General features: G+C 40.8%; 1 protein-coding gene across 1 annotated transcript in view; it reads right to left on the reverse strand.

Annotated features, from left to right (window-relative positions):
- Positions 1–23,179, reverse strand: part of Lamb1 (laminin subunit beta 1) — a 65,765-nt gene that overhangs the window by 35,876 nt on the left and 6,710 nt on the right. Inside the window, exons 4-12 of the mRNA XM_057782877.1 lie at positions 22,960–23,033; positions 17,473–17,661; positions 17,324–17,387; positions 13,260–13,462; positions 10,393–10,513; positions 8,850–9,038; positions 8,189–8,368; positions 7,953–8,065; positions 5,993–6,072 (exon numbers count right to left, since the gene is read on the reverse strand). Coding sequence (XP_057638860.1) covers positions 5,993–6,072; positions 7,953–8,065; positions 8,189–8,368; positions 8,850–9,038; positions 10,393–10,513; positions 13,260–13,462; positions 17,324–17,387; positions 17,473–17,661; positions 22,960–23,033 — 1,213 coding nt within the window. The remainder of the gene's footprint in view (positions 1–5,992; positions 6,073–7,952; positions 8,066–8,188; positions 8,369–8,849; positions 9,039–10,392; positions 10,514–13,259; positions 13,463–17,323; positions 17,388–17,472; positions 17,662–22,959; positions 23,034–23,179) is intronic.

Genomic DNA, 23,179 nt, shown 5'->3' on the forward strand with positions numbered 1-23,179 from the left:
GCTGGCATCAGTGCCCTCATATGTTAGTCCAACTTGCTTCTGAAGCAACCATTAATTATTTGTGGATAAATAATATGGGATGGAGCGGGAATGTCTCTCTCTTAAACAACTTGGAATCTTACTGGAAAGATAAGCAGTAAGGCAATTAATCAAGACAAAACGTAGCCAGTAGCACTCTGGGTGTACATAGGAAGTTGTAATTCACCTGATGGAGAAAATTAAGGGAGATATCCTGGAAGATATGACCCTGATACTTGGGGAGGATGATTCGGATATACAGAGAAAGGATGGGAATGATGAAAGCAAAGAAGTGGAAGAACCTGCCCTACCCATTCCCTCTTAACCTTTACCCTCTCTTTCCTCCCAGCTAGAAAGTCTTCCCCCAACAATTATGAGGCCATTCAACTTTACTCTGCTTTTGAAACTCATCCCCAAATCCAAGCTCCTCCTCAACAAAAGACGATATGTAACTATTCTTTACTGGTCTAAATTCAAACAAGCAAACAAACAAAAATCACATGTCAGAAATACTATACAATTTTCGCACTCTCACTACAAATTCTCCTGTAACCTGAATACAGAGTTTATTTAATCAGTATCAGAAAGATAACACAAAACAAAATAAAGGCTCTGAGCAGCAGAGGCTTGGCATCGAAAGACACATTCATCCTCTCTGGGACCTGCTGGTCCATGACCACACATGGCAGGACCACACAGGAACCCCAGAATGGGTGAGATGATCATGGATTATCTAGGTGGACTCAAACCAATCCCAGGAGCTCTCAAAAGTGGGAGAGGTAAGCAGAGAAGTGGGTTAGAGAGCTATGGTATCACAAGGACTTACCACGGCTTTGAGGAAAGAGGAACTGGGTTGTGAAATCAAGGAATGGGAGCAGCCTATAGGTAACAGCCAACAGCAAACAGGATCACCCTACAGCTTCAAGGAAACTACCTGACACTTGAATAAACAGAGAACACTCTCTTTCCCCTATTGTCCAACGAAAGCAAAGGACCCTGCACCAACATTTGTCTGTAATTCACAGAGACAGAGACAGCTGCCCTACCAAACTGCAAGATATTAAGTTTATATTATTTTCAGCCACTAAAGTGTGGTAATTTGTCTGGCAGCAATCAAAAGTCAATACAGGCTCTAGGTTTCCCAATAGGTCAAGGTTAAGATTATTTAGCACAGATTTCTCACAAATACAAACAATTAAAAGTTCTAATGGAATATAACTACTTTTAGTTACACATGAATGAGCAGGAAAAGTATAAGTTCAGCTTTTCTCTATTAACAATGAAAATTTCTAAAGTATAAAAAGTACCATGCATCAGGGCCAGCTGTTGTACTCAGCACTGTCACCTCATCCATAATTGATTCCAAGTAAGAACTACTTTACTTTGAAGACCAGCACCACCCATTCTTTCTGGGTAATATCACCACCACCCCAACTACACTTCCAAACAAGAAGGAACCCCCTTAATATCCATCCCTTGTAGCAACTAACAAAAAGCTAGATAAATCACAATTATTCAGAGAGCTAATGAAAGTGTCTAGGAACCTGTGTTCTGGGTTCACAGTTGGTAAATTTCAGACCCTTGCAGATGGAACATCTGCAAGCCTCAGTCTGGAAATACAAAGAGTAAACAAATGCTAAACAAACATCAGGAGAATGTTGGGGAACTTCAGAGAAAGTAGCACCTTCTCTTTAAAAAAAAAACCTCACTTTTATCTGCTCAGAAAGGACTGGGCAGGGTGGAGGGTGACAGTGTGAATGGAGGAATCAGGGTTGCATATGTGGCAGGCCAGAGCCTCCCTGCATCTATGGGAGCATCCCAGCTACTCCTCTCAGGTGTTTCTAAGAACAGAGTTCTCTAGAGGAAGAGGCCACAGGCTGTATTGCATTCCAGTATACTCTGGAACAGAACAAATCCAAATAAAGAGGTCAAAGAGAACACATTCTTGAGACCTCACATCTTAAGAGAGTGTTCGAAACTTCCGAGAAGGTAGTATGCACCTTCTGATGTACTTCTAAGAGGGAAGACTGAGCTCAAAGCTCTTACCAAGACATGGTGGGCTACAAGGTTAGATGCCCAGGGCTGGCCCAAGGGCCGACATTTAACTGAGAACATTTGAAAGGATGCTGCAAAGATGTTGATTTAAAGTACTGTTTATCCACCAGCCACTGCCATTAATTTTTATTTATTTATTAAAGTAAGCAATCTGGACAAAAATTCATTATCTTGGGTTTAGTTCTGTTACTTAAAACAATTAGGTCTGAGTTCTTTAAATATTTAAAACATACTAGAAGTGGTGGACAAAGCCTTTATTGTACAACTCAAATTCCATTTGGCTAGTTCTACAAAATGCTTTGAAGTTTTTCACTTTAAATACTTTTGTACTAGATTTTGTCCCTAGCTAAAAGTAACCAAAAGGTGTTTGATATCGTATTTAGAAACTGCTTCACCTAAGAAGTATGTATGCAGCTACTACACCTAGAAACCTTTCTTTTATCAAGTTCTCTTACTCAATCAACATTTATCTAGCATTATTAATATGTGTCTACAGAAAAGGGCTGGTGAGTGTAGGAGTGCCTGGTGCCAAGTGAGATCGATCGTAGAGGGAGAGAATCCACTTACTGAGGACTGTACTCTTACACCCCCCCACACACATAAAGTGTAAAAACAGTTTTTAAAAGAGAAGTAAAGAAATATCATAAAGTTTAAAATATACTCCTGTGCCACAGGTCAACCATTCAGCAAGTGTTCCCAGGGTGCCTTGCATGGGCAAGTGTCCTAGTTGAAATAGTAGGTTAAGGGACAAGCCTAAGAAAATCTTTCAGAAACATCTCTTGGAGGAAACACTAACCACTACAGGACTCTGTAGGGCTTTTGGGCTCGCAGGTATTTATAAAGGCTTCCTTTCCCCCAGCAAAACAAGGGTCTCATCAGTCATGCTAGATTGAACGACTGTAATGCACCACGCCTGTCTGCGCTCTATGCACTACCATACAGTTTGTACACCGGGCTAGGGGCTGGAGATTGAAACACACAAAGACAGACAGACAGAGACAAGGGTCATCCTCGATGCCAGAATCCTTGAAACAGGAATGCCCCCCCCCTTATTGTGTACCAGAGCCGTGCATATAGAGATCCTTAACTGATAGCCACGCCCCAGCCAAACCCACCAGAAACCACTCCCCTGCCATAAGGAATTCCTGAGGGAATTCAGAGCAGCTGCAAGGATTACAAGTTGTTTACCAGAAATTCAGTATCTGGGAGGTTCATATATCCCAACAGAGGACTACCTTTTTTAAAAATTCTCACTAAAACTTTTTGTTTCACAGACTCTCTGGATGAACATATTCTGGTGTTTGAAGTTTTTGCAGGAGGAATTAGAAGACAGGTTAGGATGGAGACCAAGACTGTGTGCAATGGAGAAAAGGAAATGAACAGAGACCTTGTAGGGTAAAGGAACCCCAGACATTCTTGAATTATGATGGTCACTTTTATCTGCTCAGGAAGGACTGAGCGGGTGAGGGTTGGTGACAGCTATGAATGGAGGAATCAGGAGTGCATACATGGCAGACTGGAGTCTCCCTGCATCTATGGGAGCATCCCAGCTGCCTCCCCTCAGGAGTTTCTAAGAACAGATTTCTTCTGGAGGGAGAGGCCATCTGCTGTATTGTATCCCAGTATACTCTGGAACAGAACAAACCCAAATAAAAGGCCGAAGAGAACACATTCTCAGACCTTGCCAGCAGATTGTGCAGTTGGGAAATAAAGTTGTCAGAGAGTCAAGTTTTGAGCACACGAATCTTGCTCAATGAATTCAGCATGTTCTCTGAGGGAGGACTGAGGAGACAAGGAAACATCTGTCCCTGCAGTCACTTACACTCTCCCCGCCAGATGTTCTGAGTTGGGTCCAGGGATAGAGACCAAAGTTCTTTTCGTACTCAACTGTGGCTAACTCATCTCCCATAAAAAGAACTGGCTAAACATATTATATATTTCTGTAGAGATTCACATGTTGTGTCAATTCAGAGGAAACTAGCATATTTCACTAACTTAAAATGATAAGTGAACTTTATGAATAGTTTAAAAGTTACAAAGAAATGAAAAGGTTCTCCTAACCAAATGAGAATCTATTTTCTATCTGTTAAGTTAGTGAAAAAGAGCCAGGCAGTGGTGGCACATGCATTAACCCCAGCACTCGGGAGATGGAGACAGGTAGACTTCTGTGAATTTGAGGTCAGCCTAGTCTACAAAGCAAGTTTTCTAGGACAGCCAAGGCTACACAAAGAAAGCCTGTCTCTGGAAAAACAAAACATAGCATAACATAACAAAACAAAAAGCCAACAAAAATCAGTGAAAAAGAAATTGCTGCTACCAGCTGAGGCTGGGGTCCGGGGAGCCAGCACTTCTGTGACAGACAGAAAGGAAACCAGCTGGTTTAATCCACCTCGAACAATATGGCATTCTCTGAAAATGAAAATATGTATGGTCTCTGGCTTAGCAGTTTCATCACTAAAACCTGATCTACAGAGATGCAGGCATTTATCAAGACATGTCTTCAAAAAGCTTCACCACAACACATTTAAAAAATGGAGATAAAAGTAACCAAACTGATCATGCATTTTCACCTGGTAGATAAAAAAGTTATTAAAAATAAAGATGTGGATGAGTGTAAGACAAAGTTCTACAAGTGGAAAATTTGCAAGTTTCAGGATAACATGTTTAGGACTGGCTAGATGACTCATTCAGTGTGCTAAGGTACTTGCTATTAACCCTGATGACTTGACCAACACACCAGAATGAGAACCAATTCTCTCACATTGTCTTCTGACCTCCACATGTGTGCTGTGGTGTGTGCACACTCGTGGATACAGATAAATGAAAATAAAAGCAAGTGGGAAATTATGGACTGGTTTTTCTCTTTGATTTTGTCTATTAAAATATAACTAGGGGTCTGGGGAGAGGGCTCAGTATGCAAGAGGATCAGAACCCGTGTAAGTTCTGGCAATCCACCTGGAATCCTAGCCTATATGCTGGAGACTGAGGATTGCAGAGCAAGCTGGCTAAGGGGACTAGCCATACAGGTGAGCTTTGGGCTTAACTGAGAGACCCTGCCTCAAAAGAATGAAGATGAGCACTCAAAGGAAACTCCCAATGTCAAACTGCAGGCTGCCTCCCACATGTTTGCATACAATATATACACAGAAAGAAAAAAGAAAAAAAAAAGCCAAACAGATAAAACCTAACATCATTTTAAAACAGAGAAGAAAATAACACCGACTTTCAGCAGGCATACTGAACTCATAACTGCCTGTTATTAACTTTTTAGGGAGCAACAGGAAGTTGCTAATAATGATACATCTAGCGTTACCTAGGAGAAACTTAAAAGAGAAAACAGGAGAAAAAATGCCTTTGCATTTCAGTTTATAGTTCATTGAACTGTTTGAACTCTTTTGTTTTCTTTATAAATTATGGGCATGCATGGCTTCCATAATTTAAAAGGTATGGAGAAATAAAAGTACAAAACTGAATAACAGCATTATTTAAAAAAATCAAGACATAAATTTCCTAGATTCAAAAAATTATCCTTTTTAAAAGTGTTTAATTATGTACATGTATACTGTGTGTGTGTGTGTGTGTGTGTGTATGTGTGTGTGTATGTGAGTTCAGGTGCCTGTGGAGGCCAGAATAGAGTGTTAGAGCCTGGAGCTTGAATTCCATGCAGTTTTAGTGACACGGGTGAATCAAACTTGGCTCCTCTGCAAACACTAAGCCACCTCTAGGCCAACACAATAACTCCTGGCATGATAACAACCCTTGAACTCACTGAGACCACAGTACAAATGATTAGCAGGTACTCAAACCAAGGATGAACATACTTTACAAACTTTCTTAAGAGGCAACAAAACCTCATTATTTCCAGAAGTCGTGAGTTTCCTTGGCACCTGGATCAGAATACAAATGAGATTCCACTTACCTATTGTTTAGTGCTCCTCCAAGGTCACAGTCACAAGGTCGACATCCATCCAAATCATTACTTAAGCCCCAGTGTTGTGGCTACAGAACAAAAGATCAAACATGTAAAGATGGGTTCCTTTGACTGTACAAGAGACTCAGAAAAGAACAAGCTCCAGCATGCTTTGGTTATTCCAAGCATTGCTTTCAACCATGAAAACAGACAGAGGGTAGAAATATTCTTAGTTAAAAAAACCACACACACACACACACTCATCTTTGAGTCATTTGAGGGAAAGTGCTGTCCTGCTCTGAGCAAGCAGTACAGAGATCAGCTTTCTTCATTTAAATGGCTCTGGCAGTAAGAACAGTTATGCAAAGTATTCGGCATGTCTTTACATTTCCTTCAGTTCAGTCTGTCACAAGTCCCACAAGGAAAGGCTTTAGGATTTGTGTTCATGGACACAGCAGGAAACAAGGAGAGCTTCTTCTCTAATAAAAAAGAAAGGCAAATGCCAGGTCTCTTCATACAGAGATCTGATGTGGAATTCCCCTCTGTATGCTGTGAATACCATTGGTTAATAAAGAAACTGGCTTGGTCTCATAGGGTAGAACAGAGCTAGGTAGGGAAAACTAAACTGAATGCTGGGAGAAAGAAGGGCAGAGTCAAGAAGAAGCCATGGAGCTGCTGCCAGCAACAGACACGCTGAAACCTTGCGGGTAGGCCATGGACCTCATGGTAAAATAGAAAATAATGGAGATGGGTTAATTCTAGATGTAAGAGCTAGCTAGCAATACGGTTAAGTAATTCATCAAGCAGTGATTTAATTAATAGAGTTTCAGAGTCTGGGCAGCCAGGAAATGAACAAGTGGCCTCCTTATAACAGAGATTCCCCTGTATCTCAAAAGCAAACAGAGGTTCATCTGCTCAGATGTACTAATTTAAATCAGACTTCAAGACATTTATTAAGCATCTCAGGATTGTACACAAGAACACACACTTAGGGGTTGCAAATACATGTATGTATGGGGCAAGTGGATCCTCTAAACAAAACTAAATAGAAACAGCATTAAAATGCCACAGAAGCTATAAGATAATCTATGTTAACTACCCGCATAATCTACTCAGGGCTAGAGCTGAGGTTCATTGTTAAAACCCAACATGTGCAAAGTAGAGGGTTCAATGCCCAGCACCCACTTCCCCCAAAAATACTATTCCACTGAATTGCTATTGGTGTGCTTCCTCCAGATTTTTTCAGTCTTGATGAAATTTTTTCCTACATGAAGTCTCTGTCTTATTCTGGTTTGTTTGTTAGTATAACAACACAAACACTTCCTTGCCTTAGTGTCATTTTCCACAGGAACTGATATCACTTTGCATGGAAATCCCCAAGTTCATGTAACTACTTTCCCACTGTTGATTCCAAGTCTTCTGCCATAATTAATAAGGAGAGAATGAATCTTGAGAGGGATACCTCTTTGCCCAGTTCTCTGAGGATCTCATTGGGAGCCTCAGGAGTAAGGTACTAGGTTAGGAATATGTACATTTTTACTAGCTCCTAAGACATTTCTCTGAAACACTTTTTACAGTATGAGTCAACCTGCATTCCTGTTAGCAACTAACAAGTCTTAGCTTATCATGTCCTCACTAGCAATTACATTGCCACTTTTAAAAACTGTTCACTTGTCTTCATAAGCGTTATTTGTTGTACTTTGTCAAATAACTCACTCTGAATCCTCATTTTGACTTTTCTCATTGGTCTCTTAGCATTAACTTGTAAGGATGATGGTAAAATTCATAACAGGAGACACATTCCTTATTTTCCAGGTATACACATACCATACAAGGACATGGGTGGCAAGGTTGAGAGGACTGTGGGTTCAAAGCCAGCCTTGAGTATATACTGAGACTCTACCTCAAAAACAAAACAAACATGCCATATTCACTAACTTCTTATCCCGAGAGATTAAGGTTTACTTACCAGACATTGGTCACAGCGCTGTCCTGTCACCAGGCGCTTACAGTAGCAGTACCCGGTCTCAGAATCACAGGGATTCCCACCAGGAATTGTCCCCAGAGGATTGCAAGCACATGCTTTATTAAAGACAAAATGAAGCAAAGAAACACAAACCATGTGAGTCCAAAGCTATTGTTTAGTTTTACAATTTCAATGTAAAATGGAACTATATCCCTGGAGAATGCCCCAAACAAACTTACATTTACAACCAAATGGGTCTTCAGCGCTTAAATCATAAAAGCCTTCTTTACAAACGTCACAACGCTCTCCTTCCACATGCAATTTGCACCGACACTGACCAGCAATGAGACCCACAGAAAAATCAGTGTAACTGTCACAGATCCCTCCATTTTCAGAGCCAGCTGGGTCACAGGTACATGCTGAGAAGAACAACCCCAAGTTAAAGGCATCAGGAATTAGGCCACTTTTTTTGTTGTTGTTGTTTTGTTTTGTTTTGTTTTTTGAGACAGGGTTTCTCTGTGGTTTTGGAGCCTGTCCTGGAACCAACTCTTGTAGACCAGGCTGGTCTTGAACTCACAGAGATCCACCTGCCTCTGCCTCCCAAGTGCTGGATTAAAGGCGTGCGCCACCACCGCCCGGCTGGGCCACGGTTTTTTGTAAGCACATATATTTTCTTCCACCCTCCAAATCCAGCCAAAGAGAACTTAAGAAGGTTTGACTAGCAAGTAAATGCTTCTCCCCGTATCCCAGACAGCAATTAATTAGCAATGCTGGCTACGCTGCTCAGAGTCTGAGCTCCAAGAGGAGGATATTGACAACAAACTATTCTGCATGAAAAATGATTAAAACAAACAAACAAATAAACAAAACAGGCCCTATAAATGACATTTCCCAACGTACGTTCACAAAGACTGGGGTCTCGGATGTCCCTCTCGGGGTGTTGGTAGTAGAATGGTTTGCACTGTTCACAGTTGCGTCCCATGGTGTTGTGCTGACAGTCATCACACACTCCCCCGCTGACATTCCCAGTGGCCAGGAAAACCGCCATGTCAAAGTGACATGAGCTGGAATGTTCGTTGCAGTTGCATTCTGTATGACAAGACCAATGTCAAGAACAAAACTTTTTTTTTTTTTTTTGAGCCTGTCCTGGAACTAGCTCTTGTAGACCAAGCTGACCTCAAACTCATAGAGATCTGCCTTCCTTTGCCTCCCAGGTGCTGGGATTAAAAGCATGTGCCACCACTGCCTGGCAAGAACAAAACTTTTAAATCTGTTTACCAATGGAAGACGGAGGTAACAGGAAGGAAGTTTAACAAAGTGGGGACTGAGTTTGAGTAAAACAGCAATCAGTGAGAAGGCTCTGGTCATGAAAAAGGATATAGCCCTTGTTGATCCTGGTGGAAACCACAAATCAGGTTAGCAACTTTAAGATTGCTAGGCCAGGTCGTGTTAACACACACCTTTAATCCTAGCACTGCGGTGGCAGAGGCAGGAGGATCTCTGAGTTTGAAATCAGCCTGGTCAATTTACTTGGCTGTTTTCTCAGTGAGATCAACACAGGAGAAGGGTGCTTGCTGTTCCACTGAAGGTACCTTTGGTACCACCCTAGGTAGAACTGATTGCAGTACTTTCTACTATTCTGAAGGACATGCTGGACAATGCATTCCTAGGAAATCTTTTTGGGTTTCATATTTGAAGAATATGGCAGGAGGTGTGGGGGATGACAGTGGTAGACATGGTGCAGCCTGTAATTCTAGCACATGGGCAGTCCATCAACAAGGCAGACTTCTTTGATTACTGTGAAAACAACTTAAAGGAGGAAGGCTTTACTTTGGCTCATAGTTTTAGAGGGTATACTCTACAGCTAGCTGATTCTGGTGTTGCTGGCTCTGTGATACGGCAGAAAGGCATGGAATAGCAGAGCTGCTCCCTTCAAGACAGTCAGGAAGCAGAACAAACCAGACAAGGTTGGGAGCAAGAAACATCATCACAAGCATACCTCTGAGACCTACCTCCTTCTCCTGGACCTAACCTAGTAAACCTAGGTTCAGCAAGGAATGCATCAATCCACTGATCAAGTTAGTGGTCTGGGAACCCAATTACTTCTCAACAGTGCCACCAACTGGGGACCAAGCTTTCAACACATGACCCTTTGGGGGACACCTCAAACTCACACCAGAAATATACAATATTTGCCTTTCATTTGTCCTGTTATCCTCTTGTCTTAAAAGCAGATGCAATGTCATGGACACGATTGCTGTTTTCCCAAGTCAATGCCAGACATACTAATTATTGTGAGTTTAACTCAATGCATACATATTATTGCTCTGGAACACTCACAGTCAGGAGAATGGCCCTATCTTCCTCCCCTCTGCAAACACATTCATTGTAGAAGTAGCTCCCCAGAAAGTGGATCCCAACTGCCCTTCCCACTGACACTTACTTTTGCAGGCATTGCTGTTTCGACCTTCAGCAGGTCTCCATGGCAAATCATGGTAGAAATCCATGCACAGCTCACAGTTCAAGCCTTTGGTGTTGTGCCTGCACATGCAGTGTCCATGAACCTGGGAAGTTACAAACCAGGAGAAGCAAAGTCAGAAACACACAGTCGGCCACACTTTTTCCACAGTCAGCAGAAGATAGAATCTTTCACACACATCTCTAGCTCCTACCAGTGAGGGCTTCTTTTATTTTCTTTCCTCAACTAAGCAATTTCTATCCATGTAAGATAATAGTGATTATCCTTGTTTCTGGAATAGTTTCTATGGTACAACAGACAGCGAACTGAATATCTACACAAAGGATTCAGATGAGAAAAATTAACAACTTAAGAAAAATTTTTAAGGGGCTGCAGGCAACTGAGGAATGCAGGCAACTGAGGAATGCTTACAGCAAGAGAAATGGTCTTCCTCAGGGAAGAACACACCAACTGGTTATCCCTGAAAACACACATATAAGTAACTTACAGACTGAATAGGTTGTATTTATGTATTCAGGGCTATGTACATATATATGTATGCATGTCTTATGTATGTCTGCAACATATACACGTTCATATATGTAACAACAATTAATGAAAAAAGAAGCCATAAGTTTAACAGAGAGTAAGGATGTGTGTGTGTGTGTGTGTGTGTGTGTGTGTGTGTGTATGGGATGGTTTGAGAGGAAGGAAAGGGAAGAAGAAAATGATGTAAATATAATGTCAAATAAATTATTTTTAAGTAATTATTTAAGAATTAAAATAACAGCAACAAAATTAACCTAGAGTCTGTGAGATGGTTTGGTGGGTAAAGGCCTTTGCTACCAAACCTGAATACCTAAATTTTATCCCCAGTATCCACATGAATAGAGAAACTGACTTCCTCAAGTTGTGCCTGACCTGCATATGAACTCAGTGGGTCATGAGTAAGGGGACACACACATTAAATAAATTTTTTAACGCAATATATTTTCGAACTAGTTATCTAAGAATAATTTCTTTAAAGCTACTGTAATAGAAACCTATAAAAATGAGTGTAGAATGCCATATGCACTGATCTCCAAGAACCGGAGCTGACCACTGTGCATTTCACACTGTGCCAGGTGGCAATTTCCTCCCTTTAAACAAAGCACTTAATTTTTCTGAACCATAAAAAAAAAACAAACATTTTCAAGCATTTACCATGTTTTCTTTCAAGCAAGAAAATAAAACTATCAGAAACACACAAATTAATTTTTCTAAAAGATTCAGGATGTACTACTGAATGTCATTTTACGCCAAGGCATTCTTAAGACCCTTGTAGCCTGCAAAGGATAAATAGATCCTTTCTACCAAACAGATATAAGCCCTTTCTCGTAACCCCGATGTCTACTGTCTGGAATTTGGGAACAGGACAGACAGGTCTCTCCTCTCTGTTTCGACAGAGTACAGTTAGGTAGAGATTAAACTCCTCTCATTCCCAGGGGTTGTACTGAACTGAAAAGCAGTGGGCCAGTCCACATCACAAGACGTTCAGCGTCTGAATATGCACATTCTGAGGCCACGAGAATGACTGGACATAAAGTCACAAAGATTTCTGTGCTGCAAAATGAAGTCTGTCTTGAATTCTCAGAAAGATGTACTGATTAGAAGCATATCCCTGCCTTCGGGCTGTTAAGAAACTAACTTGTTTACTCATGAAGACTTTAAACTGGAGTAAAGGGAAGGCAGAGGTTTTAGAAGGGCAGAGTATGCAGATTCTGCACCCTTTATACAAAGACTAACTAGTTTTAAAGAGACAGAGAGAAAATAAGCAACATATGCCTGTCGTCAAGGGAGGGCCAGAGACTATGGGAGGTGCCTAGGATAGATCTCTCAAGGACGGCAGAGTCTCTGTGTCGTATTAAACTCCTAAGGGTTTGAAGAATTTTTCGGGAAACCACTTAAGTGGATTAAAGTACAATACTCCAGCCTAACTGCTGTAGTTTGCTGCTGTCTTGGGAGAGAAAAAGGGTTTATTTGGCTTACACTTCCAAGTCACAGTCTATTATCTCTGAAGGACATCAGGACAGGAACTTGCAGGAACCTGGTGGCAGTAACTGAAGCAGAATCCTCGGAAGAATGCTGCTTGATCCCCTATGGCTCATTCAGCTTGCTTTCACCACCCATAGTGAGCTGGGCCCTCCCACATCAATCACTGAGCAAGAAAATGCCCCACATATTTTTACAGGTCAGTCTGATGGAGGCAATTTCTCAATTGTTCATTCTTTCCAGGGTACTCTAGTCTGTGTTAACCAGACAAAAACTAATCAGCATATTAACCATTTGTCAAAGAAATGAAATATAAAATTTCAAGTATTCAGTTTGCAAACACAATATAAAGTTGGCAAAGAAAGGAAGTTAAAGGAGAGGACAAAGAGAAAATATCACTTGATCTCTAAGAGGTATCTCTGGTTGGTCCTGGGTTATAATTGCCAGGCTCTCTGAGCTGAGGCCACCTTGTTCTTACCAGCATAAAGCCTGGAGGCTTGTGGTTTCTTAATCTTCTTAATGGAAAAACAATCTGGATTGTTATTTACACAACTTTTTAATCCTTGGTAACTAAAATACTTCAGCAACAGCCTAAAGCAATAGATTTCAAAAGCCAATTAAGGGTCTACGAAACTAGTAGTTTTTGCTCACATTCTCATAACCTAAGCAACTCTCCAAGAGAGGGAATCAGTGATCAACCACTAATGTGACACAAAAATCAAAGTCTATTTTGGGAATTTAAAACTGCTAAAAAGTGTGACAGGCTTAAAGACAGGTTTTGCCTTTCAGATCACCTGAACAAGCATCCACAGGACACTTACCATTCCTTCCACCTCTTCATCAATTCCATCCACAGGGGCACATTCGCTGGCATGGCCATAGCAGAAACAGTTCCCACGAACCACCATGTCATAAACAGCATAATAATATTTCTCTCTGATTTCCATTCTAGAGTCCAAAAGATTATCTCCCAAAGTGTGCAGTTTCACAAACTTTATTCTCAAGTTGGTGATTTTTAATAGATCTACAAAGGTCACCAAGATGAAAGGTTTCATCAGACAGATAAGCATGCTGTGGCAATTCTACATTCTTTCTCTTTAGTGACAGACTGGACAAATGACAGCAGTCTAAGTAAACTTTACTCCTCCTGAATGAACTAGATGATGGCGTAAGCCTTACCATAGTTAATACAGTGCAATAGCCTCTGGAAGCCCGGAAGGTACCAGTCTCCTCCGATTAGTAAGAATGTCATGTCAGTTACAGTCTTGGAGTTCCAAATCCACTGTCACTTAACCTAAAAATACTGCAATGCCCCTGGTTCCCATAGCCACTGCTGTCAAAGTCAGTAATTCCTTTCAGGTAGAAATGGGTTTATCCTGGGTGCCAATTCTAACTACAATAGGAACAGATATGTACTTATTTTTGAATGAGAAAACACTATCTGAAATTTACTGCCTCTTAAATCCAAGTAATAAGACTAGAGAAAACTGCCTCTCTAGGGAAAGAATGCCTCAACCAAGCTTTTCTTAAACTAGTTTTTTTGTTGGATTTTTTTTGTTTTGTTTTGTTTTTGTTTTTGTTTTTTCGAGACAGGGTTTCTCTGTGATTTTGGAGCCTGTCCTGGAACTAGTTCTTGTAGACCAGGCTGGTCTCGAACTCACAGAGATCCGCCTGCCTCTGCCTTCCAAGAGCTGGGATTAAAGGCGTGCGCCACCACCGCCCGGCTTAGTATTTTAAAACTTCATATATGTGTACTGTATTTCTATTACCCCTCCCTTTCCTTCCTCCAACTCCTCCCTAGTCTCCTCAACTCCCTCACAAATTCACGACCTCTTTCAATCAAGTTTTAAGCAACATTGTAGTCTACATTTTTTTAAAAAACATTTTTATATTTTTTAAATTCAGTATTGTGACATGAGGACAAAGGGGTTTAGTTCTAGGTGGTCAGGCAAATTGTTTTTCCTACACAAAAGTTTCTTATAAATCAACTTGTCTTCTTTTATCTTTCCTCTTTCTTCCTGGGTTTATAAGCCTAAGCTTATTCCAGAAGCTGGGCTGTCAGTGACATTCTATATGACTAGATAGACCAAGGGCCAGTCAACCTGTTACTCAAGTGGTTTTCCTGAATAGCCAAAGAGACCAAATGCAATTTTAAATGGTTATAACACATGCATAGCTTACAATGAAGACAGAAATAGCTGAGGCTGGAAAGAGAAAGTCCATGCATTAAACTTAGGCTCTTTGTAAAAATTAAATACAAAACAGAGAACTCACAATCTTATGCTGAATGGCAACATCTGCAAAATGCTAATGCACACAGTGAGCACTATTGACAAGAGGCCGGAAAACAAACATGAAGGGCAGCTGGACTATTTAGAAACCCTTGAACTTCATAGAATCCTTCAGAAGAGCAAACAGCCCCCCACTCTCTCCTGCCATATGAAGGAACAGAGCCTCGAGCTGCCTGCATTTCTAAGAGGAACATCGCTTTGAAGGGAGTCTTCAAGGTCTCAATGATAGAAAGAAATTCTGTTCCCTTGATTACTAAGTAAATCAAAGGCACAAACAGTTAACATGGAAGGTACTTCCTAGAAATAGGTCCAGATGCCACTGAACAACAAGTGTAGGCAAGAGAACTGAGTCATAAATTTAATACATTCTTCAAGTCCCATACACGTAACCTGCAAAGCAGAACATAAGTATTTCTAGGGACTCCAGAGCTGTTTGTCATGACCAGATGTTGAGACCTATAACAATAGCCTCATGACTTGCTCAGAGATTGCATGGACATGTCATTAAATACTTGTTTTACAATAGAATGAATGAGTAAACTACAGACCCAAAACAGTCTGGGACACATGTCAAATTAAGTTAAGTTGGAAAGCATACTTTTCTGTCAACATCCCCTGGATATCTTCTACTCTATTCTCATGTTGCAAGCTTGGAAGTCCATGAAACCTTGGTTATAAATAGGGTTGTGCACAGGGGCAAAGACCAACAAGAACAGTTACTTGACTGATTGTAACCTCATAGCAAGGCAGAATAAGGGAGGAGGGTATCTCCCTCTTTTACTCTGACAGGAATGAGCTCTATGCAAGGCAAACTGCTGTTGCTGGCAATAAGGTTAACATCAGTACCAACCACAGCTTCAATCATCTGAAAACTTTCTTCCTCTCTGGCTCTGGGCTGGTCACTTATATACGACTCATTTTCTCTCCAACAACCCTCAGGTTGGTCTTTCTTTCTTTCTTTCTTTCTTTCTTTCTTTCTTTCTTTCTTTCTTTCTTTCTTTCTATTTTCGAGACAGGGTTTCTCTGTAGCTTTTTGGTTCCTGTCCTGGAACTAGCTCTTCTAGACCAGGCTGGCCTCGAACTCACAGAGATCCGCCTGCCTCTGCCTCCCGAGTGCTGGGATTAAAGGCGTGCGCCACCACTGCCCGGCTCAGGTTGGTATTTCTATTTCCACTCAAAGATGGGAAAGGTAAAGTTTTAAGTATGTTACCAGATCATGTTGCTACAATATGATAAAATGGTATGGAAGCCGATGAGTTTAATTATTGAACATCAATTGCAGTCCTGTGATATAAACAACTGTTAAACAGTGCAAGAGCTCTGAACTAAGAATTGTATCATATGAACTCAAAATTTACCTGCCATTTCACTGCCCCATCACCTTATGCTTGTTATCCAACTCTGCACTTGGGTCATTCATCTATCAAAAGGCTATACAATCCTCACCTTACTACATATACTGGCCATGACTGGCATTTCTGATATTTCTCAGTGTTCTTACTTCCTATTGCTTATGGATAAGAGCCCTTGCCAAGAGTTTTAGCAGAGCACAGGCCACATAGGCAGACATATTTCCTAGTATCTTTTGTGCTCTAGCTATAAGAGTAATTATAGCAATGAGCAAATGTGATATGCACAACATCCATGTCTTATCTTTGTACTTGACTTCTAGAATGAGGAAACAGTGATAGTGTTCTAATTCTGCTGGTGTGGATAATCCTAGGGAGAGAGATAGTCTTATAGCTATGATTACCAGATTTAGCAAATAATAAAGGATACTCAGTTAAATTTGAATGGATAATAAAAATGCATTTATAGTTTAAGTAGGTCCCCAACAGCAAGTGATGCAAATTATGTTAACCATTAATATTGGATGGGACACATTTGTACCAACTACAAATGTTACATGTGATCTTGAAAAAGAACTTGTTATTTATCAGTCACTTAAATTTAACTGGATATCATCTTGCATTTTATATAGTAAAACTAATTGTGGCAACTGAGCTGTATTTCTTAGAGAATCCCTCCAGTACTAGAGAGATTGCTCAGTGGTTAAAAACACTGGCTACTCTTTCAGAGGACTTGGACTTGATTTCCAGCAAGTATGGTTGGCTCACAATTGTCTGTAACTCTGGCCTACTTCCAGGGGATCTGACATCCTCTTTTGGTCTCCTAGAGCACCAGGAATGAACATGGTGCACATACATGCAGGCAAAACGTCCATACACATAAAATTAAAATGTAAAATCACTCCCGCTAGTTTCATACTTACAAAAGAAACACCTGTTTTATTTGAGCAACTGTATTTGAGGGATGTTTACTATAGCAACTCAATTTCTACTCTAATATGCTGAGCAACAGAAAGTATAAGGTGGCATGGTCAGTATTCTGCTGACATAATCAAAATGTGTTCCCTATCAGTGAAGACTGATTACTGTTTATTTGAAGAGCTTCTGAAGACTATAAAAAAGGAAGAAAATGTAGGTGAATTTAGGACTGGGCATCAGTATATTGGTAGCAGGGCACTGGACAGGAAGATATGTGTTCCATGACGATTGTTTCCCACCTAAGCATTTATTTGAAAACAAGCTTACTCTGTATCCTTGGGCTATAAGGATCTTCTATCTTAAAAGCAGGGTCTAAAGCACGAAATATCACCTAAAAATAGATAAGAGGGTTAGTATTTTTGCAATGATCAAAAAGTAGACTAGCAAGTAGAATTAAAACAAAGAGACATACAAACCTCTCCTTCTGTTGAGGGCTCAATATCAGAATATCGAGAGTCACAGATGATGTCATCCACTTTCTTCATGGGGCCAGTCGAAATGCCTGGGAATGAGCTCTCACAGTCATAGGCGAAGTATCTGTACACACCCCAAGTCTTCCCAAAGTCAGAAGACCGCTCTATCAGCATAGCAGCTGGACGGAATGTCTGAAAAGCAGGAGAAAAGTCTCGTTTGGTGCTTTTGATTGCTGATCTGTCCTTTTCAAAAACGTCACGCATTGTGTGCCAAAAGCCCAACTTCGTGTGGTTGGTATATCAGACTTAGCTCACTTTTGAACACTACACGCTATTCTGTGGAGGGTGTTCTTGCAAGGAAACACTTCTCCCACCCTAGTAGATCAACAAGCTGCTTCTCTTTGGAAGCTGATTATAAACAGGCCTTTGTAGCTAGCATATTTTGGTATATTTAGCCACTGTTCCCATGACAGAACTGAATTTGAATGCTTGCTCTTTCACTTCTCCATTTAATCATTTAATAGATGTAATGAATGCCATCCATATGCTGCATAGTCTAATAAGGAATACATATGACCACAAAATATCATAATGCAATGTCAAACACCACAGTACAGTCAAGAAAACAAGCAGAATTATTCACAATAGCCAGAGTGGCAATATCCCAAGTGCCTAGAAACTGGTAAAGGAAGAACAAAATGTGATAACTCAATAGAATATAATTCAGCTGCAAAAGGAGGGGAACGCCATACTTGCTGTAACACAGATGGACCTTGAAGGCACTATGCTAAGTGAAATAAGCTATGCAAAATCTCAAATATTATGATTCCATTTATGTGAAATACCTAGGATAATAAATGGAGGCAGAAACGGGGTCATGAAAAGAGGAGTAGGACAATGAGGGATTAGTGCTCAGTGACTAGTTAGAGGCCTTATCTGGGGTGACGACAAAGTCCTGGAAATTAACAACAGTATGATATCTTGAATATGTCTAACATCATTGAGTTATACACGTAAAAATGGGGAAATCTGTAATGCATACTTTACCACAAAAGGAAACATTTTTAAATAATAGAAAAATTAGAGACCATTTCACAGAAAAGATAATGTCAAATTGGGATCTCAAGGGTTGGATCTCTTCAATAAATGAAAATTATACTTAGAAAAACAACTCTGATAGCATTGTCATTAAACATGGAAGATGACAAGAAGCAGAGAAACCAAAGAAAGGTGAAGGTTGTTAACTCCACAGTTATAACATGGACAGAGAGATATAAAGTCAGCTATTCTGTATAACTAATGACAGTATAATGTATCGAATTATATTTGGTCAATTAGACTGTAGTGAAAAAGAAGACAGGAAAGAAACACAAGGCCCCAAGGCATGGGTGGCTGCGTTGAAAATGATATGAACGCTCCTTTGGGGCCAGATACTTGGGCGTGGTGCTCAGTTTTGCAAATAGAATTTGGAAGTTACTGCACTCACTTAATACTCAAATCTCTCCAACAAAGCGAATGGATAGTAAGGGAAAACAGGTAGGTACTCTAGAAAGGTGCCTAAGAAGCTGAGCATAGGAGCTCTGTGTGCTCACGGGTGAAAAGCAGGTGCCAAGGAATAGGAAAAAAACCAAATACTCAGAACAGGTTGAAGATTTCAGGAGGATGTGAGGAAAGAGTTCAAGTGGAAATAGGAGAGAAAGCAGATAGAACTCTAAAATAGGCACAGGCAGATGCCTCACACCCATGAGCATGCTGTGTGCACAGCCAGATGCTTACACCCATGAACATGCTATGTGCACAGCCAGATGCCTAGACCCATGAGCATGCTGTGTGCATTTTACAAAGGGGAAGTCAGATTACCATTGGGGGAAAAATATCAAAGGAAAACTTCGTCAACCTAGGAAACAAAACTTAAATAAAGATGAATTTCTGAATTAAAATCATCACGTGGGAAAAGAAGCAAAGTAAAAGAAGTAAAATAAGATCATCATTTGATCGAATCCTTTGCAGAGTGCCGATCTTGCAAATTAACAAAAATTCACTAACCTACCTTCTACCTTCCTTAATAATCTAATCTGATTGACAGATAAAGTTACTTTTCTATGTATCCAGGCATAGAAGAAAACAATGCTTTATCAAACTGAAGAGAATTGCACACTAAGAATATTTGAAAAGGGAATAAGAAGCACCTTTGATTATCTGAACCTGGTATGACGCAGGCACAGCCAATCCCATGAGATCAGGCTGGGACGACGAGAGCAGGCTTGGAAGGGGCACACCTGGTCTGATGTCTCGTTATCAAAAGGCAGCAGGGAAGAAACACACAGAAGCCAGTCCCAACTATGCTACCTTCTCTCTCACTTCTGAAAACTCCTAAATCCCAAGTGACATTGACCAGTCATCCAATTTCCTGTGGAGTTATGAAGCTGCGGGAACCGGAACAGCTCACTTCAACTAAAGGATGGAAACCTTCCCCCCACTCTGCTTAGTCATCAAGCTTCTCAGGCCCCTTATTGCTACACAGGGGCTGCTGAACGCATAATAAACAGAAAGGACTGGAAACATCTGTCTATAACAAAAACACTGGGTATACAACACACGAGTGAGTTTTTCTAGTCTAAGAAAACCCAGTCCATCTAGCAACCATCCATCCCGAGCCAGCCTGTTGGAGAATAAACATAGTTTTTCATCTCTGTCCTGCTTCCTCTTCTTTTCCATTTACAATGCTTTTAGGGACTCGCATCTTCCTAAGGACTTGTACTTCTAGGCTATTTTGGACACAGCCCTTTCCTTCCCCTGTCCTGCCTCCAATCCTTCTCAACTTCAAGGTCAACCTTTGATTCTCAAGCATCCAAGTGACGTCTCAGGAAGCAGAGGATCCTCCTCTCTACAGTTGTTCCCAAAGCAGCAAGGGTGGCAGAGTGTAGAAGCAAGTAAATTTCAAAAGTGTTTAAGAAAAAGTGAGCTTCTGGAATTTAAAATGCTCTATAATCCAAAACTATTTTAAAAGACAAGGTCTGACTATGTAGCCTAGGCTAGCCTGGAACTTTCTATATAGCTCAGACAGGCCTAGAACCCACAGAGATCCAACTGTTAAGAGTGCTGGGTTTGTGTCAATATGCCTGATTTCCTTGGTGAGCTTTTTCTCTGACCTCTGGGTCAGTGGTTCCCTACTTCCTATACAGTTTACATTCCTCAGCAAAGAGTCAGGCTCCTTAGACCTGCTTCTCCATTCTTACTTCCCTCGTCACCCTGAGCTTGAAGCATGTAAGTGCAAGTACTAGTGAGTAAGTCTGCCCAATGATCATACAAAGGTACACTGCTCTCAGACTCATCCACAAAGAGCAGTTTTTCTGTCTCTTCCCTCTGAAATCCTTCTCATCCCTGAAGATTTTTCCTTATGCCAGGTTGTTGTGTAATAGTTTCCTCTAAGATAAAAACATCCATCCTGCAGGAAGCTCTATTAGCAGGAAGATAAACAACTCAAAATAGCTTCAGGATGTCCCTGAAACTGACCAGAGTCTCTAGGCCCCAATAAAAGCTAAGAGTCCCTTTTGGAGGGAAGAAGTCAAGCTGCAAAGAAAACTCTCAGACAAGACCAGCTATGAGACAAGCAGAAATCAGCTGAGCTGCCTAGAAGAGGTTTAGACCAATTGAGATACTTAGAAAGGACTCGCCAACATGTTGAGTTGCCTGCAAGCTGAGCAGCGTGCTGCAGGTTCCCAGCTTTTGTGAGCTGCCATCCATGCTGCAGTCCTTGGTGATGCAGCTCTCCTTGAGTCATTTCTACTCCAAAGTAACCCTCAACACATATTCCTGTAAGTAACTCCAATAAAATTCACTGGTTCACTGAGTTGGACTTAGGTGGCATCTGAACTTTGATCTGTCATGGGTTCCCTATCTGGGCTGAGTAGAAGAGCACATTTTGTCTGCCCAGGAAAAGTTCTGTCACAACACAAGCTAACATTAATATCACCATTTACAAAAGGTGTCAAGAAAGCTTGCCCCTGTTCCCAGACAACCTTTTGATACAGGCATTTTCCTTCCCATTTTACAGTGAAGAAGTCACAGCTCTGGCCACATGTGCCAGGAAAGGGCAGAACACAAATTGCCAGGTCTGCCGTACCCCAGAGGTTCTGCTTTCTCACAGAAGCTTGGAACCTGAAGGATGAAACTCCTCCAGTGTGCTGAAGTTGGTACCATGTACCCACAGTTCATTTGGCACTGGCTCCTCAGCCTAACCTTTAGCACTATACCTAGCCTTTAGGTATAGAACAGAATTTCATCTCTGGCCCCCTTGAATTCAACCACAGAATATACATTCAAAGGACTCTGAATGTAAAAGAACTCAGCCATCTGTGTATGTGAGGCAGATGCTTTCTCCAAAGTAAGATAGGGCCACAGACATCAATAAAGAATATCACAAATATTTTAAAGAGTCTCATAACATGAAGATGACATCCTCATGTGGGGCTGAGCTTGAATTTAACCACTAAGGTTGAGTGTGGTTAATGAAAGCAAAAAAATTATGGCAAGGAGTCCCTGATAAGTTAGTGATAGCCCTTATCCAGTCACTTTCAGTATTAGATGTCACTATTAACATTCCTGCCTCAGTAGTTGTCACTGTGGCTAATTTGGGGGACAACAAAGGAGTGAGGTGCACAGACTGGGAACCGTGGAGTTTGACGCCCTCCTACTCCATTCTGATTCCCATGCCTGCCCTTGCTCCTCGGCTTCTCAGGCTTGAGGGTCAGACAGAAATAAAACTTCTGTGCCTCCTTGTCAATGAGGTAAATCGATCCCCAACCCCTTTTCCTAACCTGAGAAGATGCCAGTAAGGTCCCCAACTCCAACTGAAACTATTCAAAAGTGATTTTAATCTAGAGAGAGTAAGTAAATTATGAGTTTTGTGTGTACTGACATGTACTCTAAGCCAAGTGAAGTCTGTCATTTCCAGGCAGCTGCTTAAGAAACAAAGGCACTTTGTACAGAGACACTCCCTAGTCCTAGAGTCATTTTACATCTTGAAAAGAAAAATGGAGAGAAAAAATCTGCATTTAAGAAGGTATGCATTTTTTTTAGGGACTGAGAAACTCTTCCCACACTTTTGCAAAATCTTGGAACCTACGATAACACACTTTCTTTTGCGGTACCAAATTCATCATTTAAAATATAAACCTGAAGGATCAGATATATACTATGCAAATGAGATTTGGGAGGGAGCCAAACACTATTTTTCTCTATGGGAGAAATAAAGAGATCTCTAATTAAAAGTTTATAGATGAATTACCTTGGGTTAGAGAAATTATTGACATGAAAATAGAACGCGGGAAGAGCAGTTATCCATGTCCCTGTTTGAAAGCCCCTCAATTATCCCAATACATGACAACAGTACCATTTAAGTTCCCAATTATGCCAACACATAATAAACATTGTTTTTTTCTGAATGTAGAAATCACAGTGCTCTTGAGAAAGGGAGGGATTCCTTACCTTAAAAGTCATTATGAGATGAGTGAAATGGAATTCTGCTTCCAGATCCAGTTGGATAGTTACATTCTCCACACCTATAGATTTTTAAAGCAATAAAGGAGATGGTGAGACTAATGGGGAATGTCTGTGAAGAGCTGACTTTCTTCCTAAATGGCCTGTAAGCCCCTCATACAAATCCCTCTTGTGTCTTAAAGCTGGAGTTGAAGCTATTAACGGGGGC

This window comes from Chionomys nivalis, chromosome 10 (assembly GCF_950005125.1).
Source record: "Chionomys nivalis chromosome 10, mChiNiv1.1, whole genome shotgun sequence".
Taxonomy (NCBI): Eukaryota; Metazoa; Chordata; class Mammalia; order Rodentia; family Cricetidae; genus Chionomys; species Chionomys nivalis.